The sequence below is a fragment of the Pseudophryne corroboree genome, chromosome 3 (assembly GCF_028390025.1).
Source record: "Pseudophryne corroboree isolate aPseCor3 chromosome 3, aPseCor3.hap2, whole genome shotgun sequence".
Taxonomy (NCBI): domain Eukaryota; kingdom Metazoa; phylum Chordata; class Amphibia; order Anura; family Myobatrachidae; genus Pseudophryne; species Pseudophryne corroboree.
In genome coordinates this window covers 461551798-461568842 of record NC_086446.1, presented here as the reverse complement: position 1 = coordinate 461568842, position 17045 = coordinate 461551798, and the positions used below count along the sequence as shown (strand labels likewise).

Genomic DNA, 17045 nt, shown 5'->3' with positions numbered 1-17045 from the left:
GTTTTTGGTAATTGGTGGAACAGTACCACCGGTGGGAGCAGTAGAGATTAGGTGTGTTTTTTTAATCAATTATGGGTAGTAATTAACAGATTTCTTGGTGGTATTATCATAAAGCGCTGTGTATTTTAGAAATATTTAGACTGTTAATGTACTTGTTTTAGGGCATGGTTTATCTACTGGTTTCCACTGTTCTCTATAACCACATATGAAAACTTTACTAACATGCATACTGGTGGGGCTGAGCATGATGATTTTAATAGCTTAGGAAACTCTATAGCTGGCTGCAGTGCCGGTGCTAGGGTGTTCAGTGGGGATCCGGTCTGAAGATCGACACTGTCTAGGAATGTTTAGGTCGACCACTATAGGTTGACAGTCACTATGTTGACAGGTTTGGAAGGTCGCCAGGGTTTCTAGGTCGACATGTGCTAGATCGACAGTTCAAAAGGTCAACATGAGTTTTTCACATTTTTTTGAACTTTTTCATACTTAACGATCCACGTGGACTACGATTGCCCGAAGCATGGCAAGCGAAAGCGAGCCATGCAAGGGGACACGGTGCACTAATTGGAGTTCCCGATAACTCTACAAAGAAAACGACACAAAATCCCAAAAAAACTCATGTCGACCTTTTGACCCGTCGACTTAGCACATGTTGACCTAGAAACCCTGTCGACCTTCCAACCCTGTCGACCTAGTGACTGTCGACCTATAGTGGTTGACCTAAACATTGTCGACCTAGACACTGTCGATCTAATGATCCACACCCGTTCAGTGCCCTCAGCAAACCATAAATTTGTGCCCTACCATACGTAATAAAGAGACAGTGCTCGCACAAAGGGGTGTGGTCCGACAAGGAAGGGGCATGGCCACACAATAGTACCAATTCAAATCACACCACACAGTAGCACAATCTTATTCACATTACACCGCATGTAGTACCCCTGATTCATATTACACTACATAGTAGTCTACCTTACTCACGTTACTACACACAGTAGCTCCTCTAATTTACATTACGACACACAGTATTACTCCTTATTCACGTTGTCACACAGTAGTGCCCTATAGTCACGTTACGCTACACAGTAGTGCCTCTTATACACAATGCCCACAGTAGTAGTTCCCCTTACACATAATGCCCACAGTAGTAGTGCCGCACAAAATGCCCACAGTAGTACAGTCAGACATAATGTATTTGGAGAGATACCGCACCAGTGTATAATAAATATAAAGTATCAATTTATTTGACCAAAATAACGAGTACAAAGAAAACGTGGTTTTCTAATCATAATTTGGTGGTGCACCCTGAGTCAATGGGCATGCTAACAACAACAGTATGAAGAAAAAAAGAGACTCTTTTGTGGGCGCACTCTTTACTTTTAAATAATGTATGAAAGATTAGAGACAAATATAAGTATAAAATATAACTTTTATTTGTATCATAGAGTAAGAATCAGTCAGTGGTCAACAGAGTGACATTCAAATAATGTAACAAAGTAGCTAGCAAATAAATGCTGATACTTGATGAGGCAACAATGAAATAAACTGAATCATCAAATAATTAATAACAATTAAATGCTAATATTAGCATAATAACATTCCGACTGCCAAAATACAATAAGAGTGCCCTAAGAATTAAATAGTTTGGAAGACAGATAAGCTGCCAATGTGTGTAGGCCCCGCAATAGTCCAAATTAGGACAGTTGAAGCATAGAAGTGTTCTAGAGATTAAAGACTGTAGTATTCGTAGGATGAGTAAGATAGCAAGGTGAATCTGCTGTCAGTGTTAGACTCTGAGCAAAACGGACCAATGTGAGTTCTACTACACTGGGTCTTCCTCAATGGTCACCCACTAGAGTACTGACCCAGCCCAACACTGATTAGCTTCCAAGATCAGACGGCTTTGGGCGTTTCCAGTGTGGTATGATCGTAGAAGAAAAACGAGCGATGACGGAGACTCCGGAATCACTGATGAGAGTTCACGAAATGTATAGTATGGAGGAAAAAGATGGATCTGCTGCCAATGTTAGACAGGGATAAACCCTGAATCAATGGTGAGAGTCCACGAAAAGATAGATTAGAGTCAAAATAAATGGGAAGCAGAAGACTTGCAAAAAAGAAGCCCTTAGGATAATTGGAAAGTTTGAAAATTAGTTTCCAATAAGCATTTCAAAGCAATAATTGCTGATAACAATTAATGGCATATAATGGAGAAACAGGCAAACACCTGTGCTGGCTATAGATAAACTAGATAAATTGTGGTCAGATTCTTCACAGCAGTGATAAAGATAACAAAGTATCCTAGGCTGAAAAAAGTACCCAAAATGTTTCTAATGCCAGATACAAGCAAGTATCGATAATTGAGCCAAAAGAGAGGATAACAATGTAATGAGTACTCAAGCTCTGAACCTATGAATACATATAATAAGTATGCAGAGATATCTTGCAAATTTAAACACAGTTAAATTGAGTAAATGGCTTCAGATATAGCATTACTGAACAATTGAAGACTAATTAACATATTGGCATCAATCACGTTCTTTAATTGGACAAATAATGATTGATATAAATAATAATAGATGCCACTGAATACGTTATTGCCGAAGTTCAATTTATCTTTCAAAAAGATGGGGTAGATAAGCAATATTGAAATGCTGGAAAAGGAATAATAATTAATAAATAAATATACATGTATTGTAAAAGGAAGTGCAATTAATTTTACCAAATAGAGTGGATAAGCAATATGGAAAATGATGGGGAATGAATAAATATATAGATTGATGCTTCTCACAAAATATTCCAAGGGAGTAATAATTGATTGGATGGGGGATTTAAAAAAGAAGTGGAAAAGAATAGGAATTGAAATGCTGTGGGTAAAAAAACACAATGTACTGATATTACCCGTGGCAAATGTTGGATAAGGAATCCCAATCCTGATGTGTGAGGTCACTGTCACTGAAGGGGATGCCCGTGGTGACCGCGAAGAGAAGACACCAGTCACCGTCCTGTGCCCGTGGAAGACCTTAGCTGCCAGTAGTGAGGTAAAGTTCCGTTAATGAAGCAGCGGTTCTCCGTGGATGAAGGCGGAAGGTGCGGCCACGCTGGAGGAACCTGCAGCGCAGGCGGGTGTTCGTGCAGCAGTCGGTCTCGAATGTGGAGAGCAAGCAGCCGCAGGCATATGACGGGAGCTGCAGCAATAGATCTCTAATATGGAATAGATGCAATAGATCTCTAATAGGAAGTGATCAAGCCCGGCTGACGGGTGAAACGCGTCTTCCGACCTCCGACTGCCTTCTCTCTCCTGAGTGCCGTACATCCACCCACACCCGCCGCTGCCCGGCGCTCTGCTCAGCCCCGCAGGAATATCATCCTCCAACTGCTGCTAGTGTTTCCAGCCTCGGACTGTTCTTCCTCCTTCACCTCAAGTACTTGCTCCCATCATATGCCTGCGGCTGCCCACTCTCCATATTAGAGATCTATTGCTGCACGCTCCAGTCATATGCCTGCGGCTGCTTGCTCTCCACATTCGAGACCAACTGCTGCACGAACACCCGCCTGCGCTGCAGGTTCCTCCAGCGTGGCCGCACCTTCCGCCTTCATCCACGGAGAACCGCTGCTTCATTAACGGAACTTTACCTCACTACTGGCAGCTAAGGTCTTCCACGGGCACAGGACGGTGACTGGTGTCTTCTCTTCGCGGTCACCACGGGCATCCCCTTCAGTGACAGTGACCTCACACATCAGGATTGGGATTCCTTATCCAACATTTGCCACGGGTAATATCAGTACATTGTGTTTTTTTACCCACAGCATTTCAATTCCTATTCTTTTCCACTTCTTTTTTAAATCCCCCATCCAATCAATTGTTACTCCCTTGGAATATTTTGTGAGAAGCATCAATCTATATATTTATTCATTCCCCATCATTTTCCATATTGCTTATCCACTCTATTTGGTAAAATTAATTGCACTTCCTTTTACAATACATGTATATTTATTTATTAATTATTATTCCTTTTCCAGCATTTCAATATTGCTTATCTACCCCATCTTTTTGAAAGATAAATTGAACTTCGGCAATAACGTATTCAGTGGCATCTATTATTATTTATATCAATCATTATTTGTCCAATTAAAGAACGTGATTGATGGCAATATGTTAATTAGTCTTCAATTGTTCAGTAATGCTATATCTGAAGCCATATACTCAATTTAACTGTGTTTAAATTTGCAAGATATTTCTGCATACTTATTATATGTATTCATAGGTTCAGAGCTTGAGTACTCATTACATTGTTATCCTCTCTTTTGGCTCAATTATCGATACTTGCTTGTATCTGGCATTAGAAACATTTTGGGTACTTTTTTCAGCCTAGGATACTCTGTTATCTTTATCACTGCTGTGAAGAATCTGACCACAATTTATCTAGTTTATCTATAGCCAGCACAGGTGTTTGCCTGTTTCTCCATTATATGCCATTAATTGTTATCAGCAATTATTGCTTTGAAATGCTTATTGGAAACTAATTTTCAAACTTTCCAATTATCCTAAGGGCTTCTTTTTTGCAAGTTTTCTGCTTCCCATTTCTTTTGACTCTAATCTATCTTTCGTGGACTCTCACCATTGATTCAGGGTTTATCCCAGTCTAACATTGGCAGCAGATCCATCTTTTTCCTCCATACTATACATTTCGTGAACTCTCATCAGTGATTCCTGAGTCTCCGTCATCGCTCGTTTTTCTTCTACGATCATACCACACTGGAAACGCCCAAAGCCGTCTGATCTTGGAAGCTAATCAGTGTTGGGCTGGGTCAGTACTCTAGTGGGCGACTATTGAGGAAGACCCAGTGTAGTAGAACTCACATTGGTCCGTTTTGCTCAGAGTCTAACACTGACAGCAGATTCACCTTGCTATCTTACTCATCCTACGAATACTACAGTCTTCAATCTCTAGAACACTTCTATGCTTCAACTGTCCTAATTTGGACTATTGCGAGGCCTACACACATTGGCAGCTTATCTGTCTTCCAAACGATTTAATTCTTAGGGCACTCTTATTGTATTTTGGCAGTCGGAATTTATTATGCTAATATTAGCATTTAATTGTTATTAATTATTTGATGATTCAGTTTATTTCATTGTTGCCTCATCAAGTATCAGCATTTATGTGCTAGCTACTTTGTTATATTATCTGAATGTTACTCTGTTGACCACTGACTGATTCTTACTCTATGATACAAATAAAAGTTATATTTTATACTTATATTTATCTCTAATCTTTCGTACATTATTTAAAAGTAAAGAGTGCGCCCACAAAAGAGTCTTTTTTTCTTCATACTGTTACAGTCACACATAATGCCCACAGTAGTAGTGCCTCTTACACTTAACACCAACAGTATTATTGCCACATATAATGCTCACAGTAGTGCCCCTTACACATAATACCCACAGTAGTAGTGCCACACATAATGCCCACAGTAGTAGTTCCACACATAACACCCACAGTAATAATGCCACACATAATGCCCACAGTAGTAGTGCCCCTTACACATAATGCCCACAGTTGTAGTGCCCCTTACACATAATGCCCACAGTAGTAGTGCCACACATAATGCCCATAGTAGTAGCTCCACACATAACACCCACAGTAGTAGCGCCACACATAATACCCACAGTAGTAGTGCCATACATAATGCCCACAATAGTAGTAGTGGCCCTTACAATTAACACCCACAGTAGTAGTGTCGCACATAATGCCCACAGAAGTAGTGCTCCTTACACCAGGGATGTGCGGTGAGCTAAATGGCTCAGGAGGCACTGGCTAACCCCAGAGCCAGATTTGCATGCAATATATGAGCCAAAGGGTACATGTGGGCATTATACACAGGTGCAGCATTATAAACTCCTGGAAATCTAGTGAGTTTTGATCAGAGATGTGTAGAAAGGATACACAGGCGAGCACTGCCTCACCTGCCATAGACTTTTTACTCCAGAGTTTGGGCTATAAAAATTATTAGAATGATGCAAAGAAGATATTTCAAACAAATTATCAGTATTTTTCATATATTTTATTCAGTCAAAACTCTGGTTTAAACGTAAGTATGACAGGAAAGGCTCTGCCTCACCCCACCGCACGTCACTGCCTTACACATATGTCAACAGGAGGGGAGAGAGGGGGGAGTATGCAGTACTTACACGGAAATCAGCTTGAAGCTGCCGGCGCTGCTGCCTGTCATAGAGCCTGACAGGTGCAGCGGGGAGGAGGGAGGAAGATGGAGCCGGAGAGCCAAGCTGACACTGAGTGCTGTGCTTGCCACTGCCTGTCATACAGTGTGACAGATGCAGTGGTAGCAACAGCAGGGTAGCAGAGCAGGAAGAGCGCCTTCTCAGCCCGACGCCTCCCTGCACTGCGTACCCTTTCTGAGCGAGTTGTGCCGTCTCTGGCTGGCTGCATTTTCTGTGTGTTAACATGTGTTCTCCATTATTTATACGTATGTGTATGGAAAACTTTAGCGCTATAAAGAATATTTTTATAATCTACAGTGTACTGCAACTGGAAATCACACAGTATCACAAAGATGTTCGTCTTCACATCTCCTCTGTCCTCCAGTTGGATCTCTCACCTCATGGAATCAGCCCGTCCAGACTTTCCATCCTCCCATTCCACATCCAGGAATTGAGACATGGCCTCAACCTGCCTATGGCACTAGCTGTGAGTGTCTTTACATGGTTGCTATCTTATGTTTCACCTGTATAGCTAATCAATTGCTATTTGATCTCCCACCAGTTATCCCTCTTGTGTGCTGCTCTTTGTTTCTTGTGTCCGGAACTGGCTGCCATGGTTAATGCCCGTTATGTGAACTCAACTTCCTCTCCCCATTGGACAAGGATTCTTATAGGGCTGGTCTCTGCAGCCACAGGCATTGTGCATGTTGCCAGGATTTGTCTAACAAAGCATCGGATGGATCAATTTCAGGCAAAACCTTGGTCATTTATCAGCCTGTATGATATAGCATTGCTGTCAAGAACACAGGCGGCACTGTCTGCCACCCTGTTATTATTAGTTATGCTAAAGGTAAGACTAGTTTCTTAGGTACGACTAGGATCTTACCAGAACTGTGCAATGTATACAAGAGAGTGGAAATAACACAAGTCCATTTTTTTTTTTTAAGGTTGCTCAACAATTGCGCTTTGTGCGGCGGTGGGCAGTCTTTGGCAAAACACTACAGAAGTTAAGGGTGGAGCTACTGGGATTTGTTTTTCCTATGACAATCTTAACCTTGGCATTTATTCATTGTATGAGTGTGGTAAGTATGAGTGTGGCCTTCAAAGTGCGTAACTCTCTTCTAAATTTCTCTAGTCTTCATTGTGAGGGTTTAGACTGTTGTGGAGAGTGTCTTTTTGTTTACTAACCTGGAAAATGGAGGCCGGCAGTCTGGTTGGTCTCTTCTCTGGGTAGCGGTTGTGCTGGGACTTTTTGTGTTCTCAGAATCACTGTCCAGTTTCACTACATCTCCCAGCATGCTCCTTTGTTAGTTCCTGCTTCTTTGAAAGTTACTACCCAGTAGGACTACATCTACCAGCAGGTCATCTTGAATTTCCTGTTTTGCTGGCCCTGTGAAATGTTTCAGTTTGGTTTTAAAAGGGAACAGGGGCTGGGAGAGGGGTGACAGTCTTTCCAAATCCTGTGTTGCTGGAAGCTCCCAGAAGCTGTGTGTGTTTGGCAGTACTACATAAGTGTTTCAGCAGGAACTGGATATGCTAGCAGAACCTATAAGCCTATAAGCTGCAGATGATAGGGCACAGTTATCACCACCATGTTGGTGAAGCGCAGTGGCTAAGTCGCCGGGACCCTGAATAGTCTGCTGGAATTGGTTACCTGAGATCCTGGTAAGAACGGTATTAAACTGGGGTAACTGCCTCTGATGACTCTGGGGACTCTGCTGAGACTTTTGGGGAAACTGGCATTCAATCATATAATTATGAGAATTATGGTTATTGTGTGATGTTACCTAGGAGGCTTGTGTTGTTGTTTTTTTTTAAACATTTCTTTATTCATTAGAGCACACACATATTATATCACAGAACAGTATCAGAATCCAGAATATAATAAGTATATAGCTACTGTAAGAAAGAGCAATCCAAAGTTGAACTGCAGTATATACAATAGATCCATCCAGATGAGTTACAAAAATCATAACTTTCGATGGAAACATAGTCAAATACATGAAAATGTAAAAGTGAGCAGTGTAAGTAACAGCCAAAACCATGCTCCCAAAAGCAAGGTTGTTAAACAGATTACAGAGTAATTATGTGAGGACATGTTCAAATAGTTAAACAAGATTGATGAGATAAGTTATAGGAACAAAACAACTTAAAAAAAAAAGCAAATCTCCCCCCCCACCCCCAACACACACACAGGGGTACCCCACAACAACTACCCCTCAAGCGGTATTTAAATCAACAGCAGTAGGCGGATCATTATCAATCATGCATAATAGATACATAGACATTTTTTATGTGGACAGTGGTGAATTTGGCATCTGACCTCAATAGACAGTGTGGAAATAATTCTCCCACATACTAAAAAATCATTCCTCCTTAGACTGCTTTTCCAGGGATGCCTCTACCCAGTCCATGCGGATGAAATAGAAAAGCTTGGGCCTAGACAAGCACAATGATGGGGGAGATCGATTCCTGCAGTATTGTTTTTCGGGCAGCTGTGCTAATGGCCAGGAGTTATCACCTATCCCCTTTACTTACCCGAGCAGTAGACCAAGCACCGCCCATTCTGCAGTGAAAGGGAGATAATTAATAAAGTGGTTTACAGCATAGCACTTGATCTGGAGCCTGAACTGTCTACCATACGGACAGAGGGCCTAATTCATATTTGTATACAAACCCAATGGTATAACTAGTGGCAAATCTCAGCGAACGCCTTACGTTCTATGATACTGCTGCTGAAAAATCCTGAAATATAAGGATGTTCCTTTACTGCAGGGCTGGCCAAACCGGTCCTCGAGATCTACCAACAGTTCATGTTTTCCAGGCCTCCTGGAGATCTGTATAATTGTCAGTTAGAAATGAATGCAGCACATCTTAATTCGTAATGACTACACCTGTGCACCAGATAGGTGGTCTGGAAAATGTGAACTGTTGGTAGATCTCGAGGACCGGTTTGGCCAGGCCTGCTTTACTGTAAGGGAGAGTACCCTGCGGTACTGAGAGATATTTTTTTTTAATTCCCCTTACAATCTAAAAAGTTTGTGATCACTGACCTGGGTCTGCCCTGTACCAGACAACTGTCCGGACCACCCAATCTGTGTTTTCTATCAATTTGCGGCATAGAGAACTCCCTTGTGATACCCAAAGCAGCAGCGAGATCTACGCTCAGAAAATGATAGAGCTGGGCCTGGGCGTCTGAAACAGGCTCCGGAATGCGAATTAATCAGAGACTATTCTGTCTATGACGGGTCTCCAAATCATCTACTTTCCTTGAATCACCTGTATGATGAGTCTCATCTCACTTTGCATTCATATCATCTAAATGCTTATCTGTCAGAGACATCATGGTTTTGGTAATTTCTCTTGCCTTATCTGCAAGAGGCATGGACTCTACAGATAAACCTGTCAGAGTGGGGGGGCCAGTCTAACCCACTGAATTGTTAGAGCTGTTCGTAGGAGAGGCCAAAGAGTTTTTATTGGTATAAGCCTTGTTGGCTAAAGGCAAATTTGTGCATGGGGATGACTACTCGAGGAATTTCGTCATGCTCCACGGCCCACCTCCATTTATAAGTAACAATTTGTGCCAGTCAGATGAAGGCACTCACAAACTTCAAACAGTATATTCTTATACCCCTTTTCTGCTGCCACTAAAACCCGGGTTATTACTGTGCTAACCCAGTATGTGGCTTAGTGGTAACTGCTCCTTCAAAAATAACCCTCGTCACTACCCGGGAATCCAACTCTGGTAGCGACCAGGGTTGGACCCGGGTTAAGGGGCAGTGTAAACAGATCTCGTTTACGGAACTCTAGGTGGATTTCTTAGGAGCCAGAACATTCCACCAAAGAAAATATAATACCGCCACCCAGCAAGTGAGGACTTAGGATAGGGAAGGAGCTGGACCAGGTGCTGGAAGTCCGATATCTCTGGACCCTGACTAGCTAGAAACAGGCCAGTGGTACCCCTTTCAGATATCTAGAATATATAGATCTATAGTATTAAGTAACGGGAGATATTCACTTACATGCTAGCAAAACCACAAGCGGGGTTCTGACCCGAAGCTGTTTAAGCAGATCCTGCCGATCCTGCTGGATGGAAGTCTAATATCTTCGGCACCTGAAGTCCAATCCACAAGCTTCGTTCCTAATGAAAAACTTCAGGTATCTGGAGTGTCCCATCCAGAAAGGGTTTATAGAGATTATAATTTACCCATATGGTCCAGACCATTCCATTTTTTACCCCATCCCTGCTTCATATGGGGAGGCTTTAAACTCTTCCTGCCCGTCTCCCCAGTGACAGCTTTGAATAGTCCCCCACTTGCTGCAGTTAGTCGGCCCAGCTTTTGCCTAATCCCAGCGCATGGCGATTATATCATCTCCAAGGCCGTCAGAAGAAAAAGACTGCACCCGGGTGCAATGTAACCCAGGGTGGAGCCGCACTGTGAAATGGGTCTGTCTCAGGTTTGACATGGACTGAAACCAAGAGTAACGACAAACCAGGAAATATGAAAAGAATTACCCTCACATGAGAAAATATAAACCTCACCACATGTAACAATTACTTAGTGAGTGCAAAAGGTCAAACACAAATACTCTATAAACAACTAGACAGTGTGGTACAGGCACATACAATAAAGAAGTTGCAGTTTTGGATCTCACCACAAGGTGGCAGCACAATACCACAGAGAAAATACGCCCGTATTCCTAAAACTAAAACATATGATAAGCAGGCAGCCAAGAGGGAACTGAAACAGGTACTAACGCATACCTCCCAACATGACCCTCTCCAGGAGGGACAGAATGCTCTACTCCTGGACTTCCCTCCTAATTTATGCTCGCCATCACCTGTGCAGAAATACCTTTCTTATCCATTAACCTGTTCGAAACAGGTGCCAGCAATCATAAATTATGAGAAAAGTCCAGGAGCAGAGCATTTTGTCCCTCCTGGAGAGGGTCATGTTGGAAGGCATACTAATGATCCAGGCCTAATTAAACGGCCTGGGTCCGCTGCCGCTCCCTGGCATCCCCCTTACCTGGTAGTAGAAGCAGCTCTTCTCCTCAGCCTCTTTCTGTGAGGGTGGTAAGGGGGAGCTGTCACGCCCCTTCTCATTTTGCCCTTTGGCTGAATGGCTACAGCAGTCCCCGTTTGTCTTGCAGCTCGTGGCACTACAAATACTTTCTCTTACGTCCTTGCCCCTCATTCAGAGTTGATCGCACGGTAGCGGTTTTTTGCAGCCATGCGATCAGATAGTCGCCGCCTATGGGGGAGAATATTTTAGCTTAGCAAGTGTGCGATCGCTTGTGCGGGGAAGCTGTGCAAAAAGTTTTTGTGCAGTTTCTGAGTAGCTCTGAACTTACTCAGCCACTGCGATCACTTCAGCCTGTCAGGTCCCGGAACTGACGTCAGACACCCGCCTGCATTTTCCACGACTCCCATAAAACGGTCAGTTGCCGCCCAGAAACGCCTTCTTGCTGTCAATCTCCTTGCGAGTGCCGCTGCAATCGCGTTTTTCGTAAGGTCCCACGCTGCCCGGCATTTGCCATCACCGGGCAGCAACGCGCATGCGCAGGTCAGACCTGATCGCACTGCTGCAAACAACTGCAGCATGCGATTGGGTTGGAATGACCCCCCTAGAGGATACTGGGGTTCCATTTAGTACCATGGGGTATAGACGGGTCAACTAGGAGCCTTGGGCACTTTAAGAATTTGATAGTTTAGAAAATGTGCCTGGAGGAGCCGGTCACGCTAAAGGAAGCTCCTGAAGAGTTTTCTGCATTTATTTTTGTTTGTTATTTTCAGGCAGGTCTGCATGACACCAGCCTGCCTGCTTCGTGGGACTTAGCGGTGGGAACGGCCCAACCTCTTGAAGGGTTAATTTGTCCCGTTCCCAGCTGACAGGACACTAGTTCCTGAGGGAACTATTCGCAAGCCCCACCACAGCGAGCGTACATTCCCACAGCACGCCGTCACCCCTAACAGAGCCAGAAGAAAGAAGAGTGGTGAGTACTAAGCCAGCATCCCAGTTAGCGGGTCGCCGGCCATAATGGCGGCATGAGGGTACGGAGACGCATGGCCTCTCACCGGGGCACATTGCGTCTCCAGACTCAGTACACAACTGCGTCTCAGTACACTGTACACAGTACCCACAATGGCAAACAAAGTCTTAAAACGGATCTGGATCCAGCAGCTCACCAGCGCCATTTTCCCTCTGCAGTGGACACAGACGCTGACTGACAGGGAAGCGCAGCGCCTCCGGTGTGACTCCAGATTACCTCAGCGGTACCAGGGGGTCATAGCAGAGGGGGAGCCATTATTAGTGTACTAAGTCCCCAATCTGGGTACTTAGTCTACGACCAGGCTAAGCTTGATATTAGCAATAAGGGCACTGTGTGCTGGCTCCAAATATCCTCTGTGTCTCCCTGGAAGGGCTCTTTGTGGGTTAATTGTGCTTTTAACCTTTCCTGTGTGTGCTGTCACATTTACAATATGTCAGGCAAAGAGTGTGTTTCATGTACGGAAGAGTGTTCCTCTTTCCCAGGGAGTTCACTACTATGTACTTAGTGTAGTGCACCTTCTCAGGCTAGCAGGGCTGAACCAGCGTGGCTGGATTCCATTAAAGGAATGATTTCCAATATATCTAATAAATTGTCCCGCCATGAGAAAGAGATGCAATACTTAAGACAGTCTGTGGATGAGATTATGACTAGAGATTATGACTCACTCCCCAAACAAGCGTCTCAGTCCCTTGACATTTGTGCACAAAAGCGATCTCTGGCCCATATCCTGCAGTCTGATTCTGACGCTGAGGGGTGGTGGATTCCTAATAAAGTGGAAGAGTGTGAGGAATCTTATTTTAATGTAAAAAATAAATCCTCCGTCACTTTTCCTGTGTCAAAGGAATTGAATACCCTGTTTGAAGAACCGTGGGTCAATCCTGATAAGAAATTTCAGATCCCTAAAAGGTTAATCTCATCTTTTCCTTTTCCTCTGGAGGATAGGAAAAAATGAGAAAATCCACAGATAGTGGATGCATCAGTGTCCAGGCTGTCACGGAAAATAGTGTTGCCAGTTCCTGGTTCAGCCTCCCTGAAAGATACGGCCGATCGCAAGATTGAGACTACACTCAAATGCTTGTACACGGTTGCTGGGGTGTCCCAGAGACCCACTATAGCATGTGCGTGGATAACTAAAGCTATTGCTAGATGGTCAGGTAACCTAATTGAGGGGTTGGATTCATTATCCAGGGGGAGATTGTTTTACTCCTGCAACAAATACAGGACTCTGCGAAATATATGGTGGAAGCCATAAAAAAAAAGCGGGTTTGCTTAATGCATGCACCACGGCTATGGCAGTGTCAGCACGCAGGGGCTTATGGTTATGCTAGTGGACTGTAAATGCGGATTCCAGGAAAGGCGTGGAAGGCCTTCCCTTCACAGGAGAGACCTTATTTAGAGATGAACTAGACAAATTAATCTCCAAAGTTACAGCGGGTAAGTCTACATATCTTCCTTCTGCAGCTCCCCCAACTAGGAAGACCTACTCAGGACCTACTCTACAGTCCTTTCGGACTGCCAAGTTTAAGGGCAAAGCCAGAGGATTCTTCTACAGCCACCAGAGGCGCTAGGGGTAAACCACGCAAACCAACATCTGCCGATTCTCAGGAACAGAGTGCCAGCCCTGCTTCCGCAAAGCCTTCAGCATGACGGTGGACCGCGATGCCTGGAAGAATGGAAGGTGGGAGCCAGACTAAAAAAAAATCAGTCACATCTGGACAACATCATGCCAGGTTGCCTGGGTCATAGATCTTATTTCCCAGGACTACAGACTGGAGTTTCAGGAACTCCCACCTCACAGATTCTTCAAATCAGGCTTACCAGTTTCACAGGAGGCAAGTATAACCTTACAGGATGCCATTCAAAAACTAGTACAAACGCAGGTCATTGTTCCAGTTCCACCTCATCTCCAAAACAAGGGGAATTATTCCAACTTGTTTGTGGTACTGAAACCGGACGGTTCGGTAAGGCCGATTCTCAATCTAAAATCATTGAATCCATACTTACGAGTGTTCAAGTTCAAGATGGAGTCTCTGAAAGCGGTGATCTCAGGTCTGGAGGAGGGGGAGTTCCTAGTGTCTCTGGATATCAAGGATGCGTACCTTCACATTCCGATCTAGCCACCCTCACCAGGCTTATCTACGGTTTGCACTGCAGGACTGTCACTACCAGTTCTAGGCCCTACCTTTTGGTCTCTCCACGGCACCGAGGGTGTTCACCAAGGTGATGGCAGAAATTATGTTTCTCCTTCGCAAGCAGGGAGTGAACATAATTCATTACCTGGACAATCTTCTAATAAAGGCTCCGTCCAGGTAGAGGTTGTTGAACAGCATTGGCCTCACAACCCAACTACTCCTGGATCACGGCTGGATTCTGAATCTTCCGAAATCTCACTTAGAGCCAACTTGGAGGCTCCCTTTTCTGGGAATGATACTGGATACACAGTCGCAGAAAGTGTTTTTTTCCATTGGAAAAGGCATTGGTAATCCAGTCGATGTTTCGGGATGTCCTGAAGCCAACCCGGATATCGGTGCACCTATGCATTCGCCTTTTCGGAAAAATGGTGGCCTCTTACAAGGCTTTTCAGTACGGAAGGTTTCATGCATGACCCTTCCAGCTCGATCTGTTGGACAAATGGTCCGGATCACATCTTCGCATGCACCAGAGGATCTGTCTGTCGCCAAAGGCCAGGATCTCCCTGCTGTGGTGGCTAAAGACTTCTCACCTGATCGAGGGCCGACGGTTAGCGATTAAAAATTGGATTCTGCTAACCACGGATGCAAGCCTCAGAGGTTGGGGAGCAGTGACCCAGGGGGTGCAGTTTCAATGAAGATAGTGAAGTCGTCGTCCTTCCAATCAACATTCCGGAACTCAGGGCTATATACAAAGCCCTTCTGCAGGCCTCATATCTTCTTCAAGATCGGGCCATTCAGGTCCAGTCAGACAATGTGACGGCAGTGACGTACATAAACCGACAGAGTGGAACGAAAAGCAGAGCAGCAATGTCAGAGGTGTCAAGAATTCTCCTATGGGCAGAAAAACACACTGTTGGCGGTCTTCATTCCGGGAGTAGACAACTGGGAAGCAGACTTCCTCAGCAGTCACGACCTGCACCCGGGAGAGTGGGGCCTTCACCCAGAAGTGTTCAGGTGCTTGGTAAGTCGATGGGGATATCCACAGCTCGACATGATAGCCTCTCGTCTCAAGAAGCTCAAGCGGTATTGTTCCAGGTCGAGAGACCCACAGGCAGTGGCGGTGGACGCTCTAACGACTCCATGGGTATATCAGATGGTGTACGTGTTTCCTCCACTTCCTCTGATCCCAATAATTCTGAAAAGAATATAAAGGGAAAAGGTTCAAACAATTCTCATTGCTCCAAACTGGCCAAGAAGGGCCTGGTACGCGGACCTCCTGGAGATGCTCCTCGAAGATCCATGGCCTCTACCTCTTCGCAAGGATTTTTTGCAACAGGGCCCGTTCGTCTATCAAGACTTACCATGGCTACGTTTGACGGCATTGAAGTTAAACGGCTGATTCTTGCCAGCAGAGTTATCCCTGACAAAGTCATCCCGACTATGATCCAAGCCAGGAAGGGGATAACGTCTAAACATTACCACCGTATTTGGAAGAAATATGTGTCTTGGTGTGAGAGCAGAAAAGGTTTCTGCGGTGTAATTTCATCTGGGGCGTTTCCTGCTTTTTCTGCATTCAGGTGTGGATGTGGGCCTATGTCTGGGCTCAATAAATGTCCAGATTTCGGCCTTGTCCATTTTCTTTCAGAAACAATTGGCTTCTTTTCCTGTGGTCCAGACGTTCTTGAAAGGTGTTCTGCACAATCAACCTCCCTTTGTGCCTCCTACGGCACCTTGGGATCTCAATTTGGTGCTGCAGTTCATCCAATCAGACTGAGTTGAACCGTTACAGGAGGTAGATATTAAATATCTTACGTGGAAGACAGTCACACTGTTGGCCTTGGCTTCAGCAAGATGTGTGTTGGATCTAGGGGCATTGTCTCACAAGAGCCCCTACTTAATTTTCCATGAGGACAGAGCTGAACTCCGAACTTGTCAGCAATTCCGTCCTAAGGTGGTGTCCGCGTTTCGCTTCAACCAACCTATTGTGGTTCCAGCTGTTACGGACACCTCTGCTACTTCACAGTCTTTGGATGTGGGGAGGGCTTTGAAGGTGTATGTAAAGAGGACAGCTCGTCACAGGAAATCTGACTCGCTGTTCGTTCTCTATGATCCCAATAAAATTGGGTGTCCTCCTTCAAAGCAGTCCATTGCATGCTGGATCAGGCTCACTATCCAGCATGCTTATTCCATGGCAGGCTTGCTGGTTCCGAAATCTGTTCAGGCCCACTCGACTAGGTTGGTGGGTTCTTCTTGGGCGACTGTCCAGGGTGTCTCGGCTTTACAGCTCTGCCGAGCAGCTACTTGGTCAGGTTCAAACACGTTTGCTAAGTTTACAAGTTTGATACTTTGACCAAACTGAAGGTCGCCAGAGGCCAATCAGTTCTGCTGGAACCTCAGCACTATCCCACCTGGTTTGCGAGCTTTGGTACTTCCCCATGGTACTAAATGGAACCCCAGTATCCTCTGGGACGTAAGAGAAAATATGACTTTAATTACCTACCGGTAAATCCTTTTCTCTTAGGCCATAGAGGATACTGTGCGCCCTCCCGGTGCTTCGTTCTTCCTGCACTGTTATTTGGTTCAGCTGTTGCTGTTCCTGTTTTCAAGGCTTTCCTCCTGTTTGTGTGTGTTGG

General features: G+C 44.6%; 1 protein-coding gene and 2 pseudogenes across 1 annotated transcript in view; 2 read left to right on the top strand and 1 right to left on the bottom strand.

The window, feature by feature from the left end:
• The window catches only part of LOC135057308 (polycystin-1-like), a 191282-nt gene that overhangs the window by 154737 nt on the left and 19500 nt on the right, over positions 1 to 17045 (top strand). Inside the window, exons 40-42 of the mRNA XM_063963198.1 lie at positions 6545 to 6713; positions 6789 to 7076; positions 7174 to 7308. Of these exons, the coding sequence (XP_063819268.1) occupies positions 6545 to 6713; positions 6789 to 7076; positions 7174 to 7308 (592 nt within the window). The remainder of the gene's footprint in view (positions 1 to 6544; positions 6714 to 6788; positions 7077 to 7173; positions 7309 to 17045) is intronic.
• On the bottom strand, positions 1817 to 1935 carry LOC134896259 (5S ribosomal RNA; annotated as a pseudogene).
• On the top strand, positions 4742 to 4860 carry LOC134897521 (5S ribosomal RNA; annotated as a pseudogene).